Source organism: Terrapene carolina, unplaced genomic scaffold, assembly GCF_002925995.2.
Source record: "Terrapene carolina triunguis isolate 2854851 unplaced genomic scaffold, T_m_triunguis-2.0 Scaffold66, whole genome shotgun sequence".
In the NCBI taxonomy this organism is placed as follows: Eukaryota; Metazoa; Chordata; order Testudines; family Emydidae; genus Terrapene; species Terrapene triunguis.
The window spans coordinates 91046726-91051515 of record NW_020664417.1 but is presented as its reverse complement, the minus strand read 5'-3'; the positions used below and the strand labels follow the sequence as shown (position 1 = coordinate 91051515).

The following is a 4790-nucleotide window of genomic DNA, read 5'->3' as shown; positions in this document are numbered from 1 at the left end:
GCAGTGGGAAGTGCAGCGACCTGGCCCCAGCCGTGCCACCGGTGAGTGCTGGGGGGTGGCTCCCCTCTGCCTCCCAAGCCAGCCCCCCCCCCCCCGCGGGTTGCTCAGACAGTCATATTCCCAGTGAGGGGATAGTGTGTCTGTGTTTCACTTTCTGAATACATCTGAAAACTCTTGGTATTTTGTTGGGAGTGTGATAGCTGACCCTAGCAGCAAGGAGGCCTGCTCTGTTGCCCAGGCATCTCTCCCTGTTTCCAAAGCCCGGGCAAGGCATCGAACCTGAGGTTCTGGAGGCTCGAGCTTGGAAGTCTGGAGGTAGTTCTCCTGGAAAAACTTAGAATTAAATGTCACGGTGTGTTCACTCCACGAGATATCCGGGTCATGTTTCGCCAACCAGGAGATTCCAAGTACCAGAGAGAAGTGTGATGACCGGATCAGGCTAAACTGGAGGAGCTCCTAGTGCTCCCCAACCATCACCTCCAAAACTCTTGACTGACGGAGCCAGAGGCTAGCAGCGATCCATTGACTGTCTCGACTAAATCAGGGGTGGCCTTAGTCTGTATGGGTAAGCTGAGTACTTGAGCCACAGTAGTATCCGTGAAGTTATTGTTGACCCCAGAGTCAATAAGGCTTCTTGAGGGGAAGGGGAGTGGGAGAGTATCTATCTAGAATCCTGGAGCCAGAGTTGTAATTGAAGTTATAGGTGTGGGGACATTTCCTGTATCGGACCAGGCACCCAGAATGGGTTGCTGGAGGGGGTTTGATGGAGTTTTCTCGAAGTTGCCTGAGGTTGCAAGTTCATTTCCCTGGAACCACAGGGTTTAGGGACTTAGCTGGACAGATGGACACCATGTGGCCAGTGCCACCACGGTAAAAACACAAGTTCTCATGCTGCTGTTGGTCCTGTTTGGAAAGGTCCAGTTGGGTTCATGCCATGTCCACTTGCATGAGCTTGGGTAAGGGGGCCTTTGCAGGGGTTGTGTGTGGTGCCTGGATGCAGGGTGGAATCCCTTTCCTCTCAAGTTGCTACTCACTAAGTCTGGTGTCTCTTTGGAAGCAGAGCTCAATAAATGCATCCAGATGCACAGGAGGCACCAGGGGGGCAAGCTCATCTTTTATTTCCTCGCTGAGATCAAGACAGAATTTAGCATAGCTGGGCCAGTTCATTCCAGGCCGTTGAAAGCAGGCTGCATACTTTGCAGCCCACCCTGAGGCCTGGAGGAGTCTCTGAACGACCACCTCCGCAATGCAAGCTCGGTGTGGGTTGTCAAAGATTGCCAGAGGAAGGTGTCCCAACTGGCCAGTATGGGGTGATCCTGCTGTAGTAAAGGGAACACCCAGTACAGGGCCTGACCTGTTGGAAGGCTGATGACCAGTCCTACCCCTCCCTGGTTCCTCTGGTAGGCATTGGGCCATAGCAGGAAATGGAAGCCTGTCCTGGTTAATCCATCGTAGCAATCTGATAATGGTACTGTGAGTTCAGGTCTTGAAGGTGGCATGTGCCGTGGGGCTGTGGGAGACATTCCCACTTGTAGTCCTGTGATCTGTTCTCATAAGTGCAGTTTTCCACCTGGAAATGATTCATTGTGGCTGTAAGGCTTGGTTTTCTGCCTGTAGGTGAGCAGTGTCCCCTGAGGCACCAAACCTGTAGGTTCCATACCCTTTACAGAAGAGGTCAGAGGAGCACTGTGTAAGCTCAAGAGCTTCTCTCTCTCACCAACAGAAGTTCAGCCAATAGAAGATATTACCTCACCCACCTTGTCTCTCTAATCATATAGTTAATCAGGCTTTATGGTCATTTAGTCCTTATAAAATTTTGGATGATTCATCTTAAAGACTGACACTTCACATTGGCTTTTCAACATACTGTACCATTTGAACGTATCAGCTTCTTTAATACAAAACAAATACCTTGTATATAGACCTTTGTTAAAGATTGACTGTATATATCATATCGATCACATTTCTATTTTAAAAAGATGGCATGGTCTGAACTATTTGCAATATTTTGTAGTCAGGGTGCCAAGGCAACAAAACTTCTCCACACTGAAGGAGGGTGATACAAAATGCCTTAAACTATATAAGAAAATTAAAGCTACTTAAACACCTTTAAGATTTATTTTATCTAGTGATAAAATTACACCGTATGATACTGTATCAAATAATATAGCTTGATCTACTGTATTTATATTACCAAATTATAAGCTTTAAGCATATAAAATAGAAGAAAAGGGTAAAAGAGGAAGTGACTTCTAGAGCTGGAATTCCAGTTCTGCGGGAAATGCTAACATTTTGAAAATGATTTCGTTCCAATTCGAACTGATCTTCTCGAAACTGCTGTCTTTTTCCACTCCTGCCTCCATTGCTCGGGATCTCTCACCCTCAACACAGTTTGTACTAGAGTGTTTGTGCAACCATCTGTGGCACCATCTCCTTGGTCGCTGAAAGTAAACAGCAGTCTGTCAGCCTTTTTGGGTCTTCAGATAGCAAGCCTGAATTCTGAATAGCTCTAGAAAGATCTGCTTTTGAGTTTGTGTGAGTAGCGAGATTTGTCTGCTGCTAATCAGAGGTTGCACAAGTTTACCACTCAGTGGACTTGTAGGCCATGATACTGTAGTGTCACAATATATAATTAAAATTCCAATATTAATAAGAAGATACCCATGGAAGATTCAGCTTTTCTGAAACTTCAGATAGCTCTGACGGAGAAATTTTTTCCCATTCCAAAATGAAATGAAAGCAAAAATTTCAAATTTCCAATGGAAAAAAATTTCAAACAAAAAAAAATCATTTCAGGTTGATTGAAATACCTTGCTTTGATAAAATCAAAATATTTCATTCCAATTTCAAATTTTATATTACATACCATAATTTTTTTATCAATTGACACAAAAAGTCATTTTGAAATGGAAAATCAAAACATTAATAAATAAAAGGTTGAAATAGAAGATTTGAAATGCTTTATTTCAATTTTTCTTTCTAAATGAACTTTTGGCAAAATCAACATGTTTCCACTGAAACATTTTGTTTTCAACTAATTGGCATTTTCTGATGGAAAATTTCCTCTATTTCTTGCCCTTATATCAATAAAACAAATAGCACCATCTGCTGTCCATAATTTCATCAAATACATGCTAGTAGCTCACCAACACAACAGCTGAATCTTCAAATGTTTAAGTGGCTCATACAATTTATAATTAACTTATCATTAATTATGGAATTTGATTCTCTAATTATGAGCGAGCAAATGGCAAAGAAAAATCTCAGGGGCCTCATTACAACAGCCCTGAAACTCTGTGAATCTCATGGAGGCAACAGGTCCTAGACTGGGGTTCTCAAACTGATGGGTTGTGACCCCGCAGGGGGTCTCAAGGTTATTCCGTGAGGGGTCAAAAGCCATCAGCCTCCACCCCCAAACCACACTTTGCCTCCAGCATTTATAATAGTGCTAAAAATTAAAAATTGTGTTTTTAATTTATAAGGACGGGTTGCGCTTAGAGGTTTGCTGTGCGAAAGGGGTCACCAATGCAAAAGTTTGAGAACCACTGTGACCTAGAGGAAAGTGGACAGGCTGGCAGTGAGGAATCCAAATCTGTATCCAAATCCACATTTGAGGTTAATCACCCACCTCTGTCAGGAACCCAGCCAAAACCCTTGACCTTTGTAGTGTTCAAAATCCAGACCCAAGCATAGGTCTCCATTTTGTAGGTCAGGCCCATCTCTAGTACAGACCTCACCTTGAACATAATTTAATCTGAAGCAATTTTTAATTTCCTTCATCTTCCAGAGCACTCACTGCCGGATGAGCCTGATGGCCTGTTTCACTCAATGGCAGTGCAACCTGGCATGCCGGTGGAGCTCATGATATTTGAACACTTGGGGTTTGCAATACTGCAGCTCTGTTATGCACCTATCAAGAGGCAAGCTGGAGGGAGAGTCTTGGAGGCCATCCATGTCATCAAGAGACAACCAAAGACCTCACAGAGCAGACACAGGCAACGTGTGATCCCCTGAGGTAGGCCACAGAGCTTCACAGCACAGCCTGCAACGCTCTCATCTGTTAACACAGCCCTGATGCCCAAGGCGGTGCAGGTGCTGGTACCCAGAGCGTGACCTTGATCCCAGTGGCCTGGTTACACGGTCTGCAGGATGGAGCAGCTGCATGGCATGCTGGGACCTGCCATCCCTGGAGCCAAAGGGCAACTGGAGACGGGCTATTACGGGATGGCACCTGTCATTTTCATGTGCTCCAGTATTTAAGGAGGACTAGTCCTTTGAAGGGGGCAGGGCGCCGGTTAAGGTGGCCTGGTCCCCCTTAAGGGGAGCTGAGCGCCAGTTAAGGTGGACCAGGTTCCCTTGAAGGGGGCCCAGGCTCTGTTGCGGGGGGAGGCGGACCCGGCTCTCGTTAAGGGGGCTGGGCGCTGGCGAAGGTTTGTTTTTTTTAAGGTGGCCTGGCCGGGAAGCCGCATGAGCTCGAGGCCCCGCCCGCCGGCTGGTCTCTAGGCTCGGCGCAGGCGCGCTCGCTGTAAGATGGCCGGGCGGGGCGCCGCCATCCCTGCGCAGCTAGCGGGGAGCGCCCGCCCCACGGGCTCCCCCATGGCGGCGGCCCCCGTGGGGGGGGAGGCGGGGGGTAGGGATAGGGCCCCGCGCCCCGTGCCCACTGTGCAGAGAGAAGGTGAGTGAGTGAGGGGCCGGCCGGGCGCCCCTCCCCCGCTCCCCATCGGGCGGGGCCGGAGCCTGGCGGGGAGCAGCCCGACTAGGCAGAGCGAGGCCGGGGAGCCGGGCCCGGG

General features: G+C 47.9%; 1 protein-coding gene across 3 annotated transcripts in view; it reads left to right on the top strand.

The window, feature by feature from the left end:
- The first annotated feature begins 4547 nt into the window (after positions 1-4547).
- The window catches only part of KRCC1 (lysine rich coiled-coil 1), a 38461-nt gene continuing 38218 nt past the window's right edge, over positions 4548-4790 (top strand). For all 3 annotated transcript variants that reach the window (XR_003369623.2, XM_026648110.2, XM_026648109.2), the window contains exon 1: positions 4548-4675. Coding sequence is in view for 2 of the 3 variants with exons in the window: in XM_026648110.2 (XP_026503895.1) it covers positions 4597-4675 (79 nt within the window). In the remaining variant the exon portion in view is untranslated. The remainder of the gene's footprint in view (positions 4676-4790) is intronic.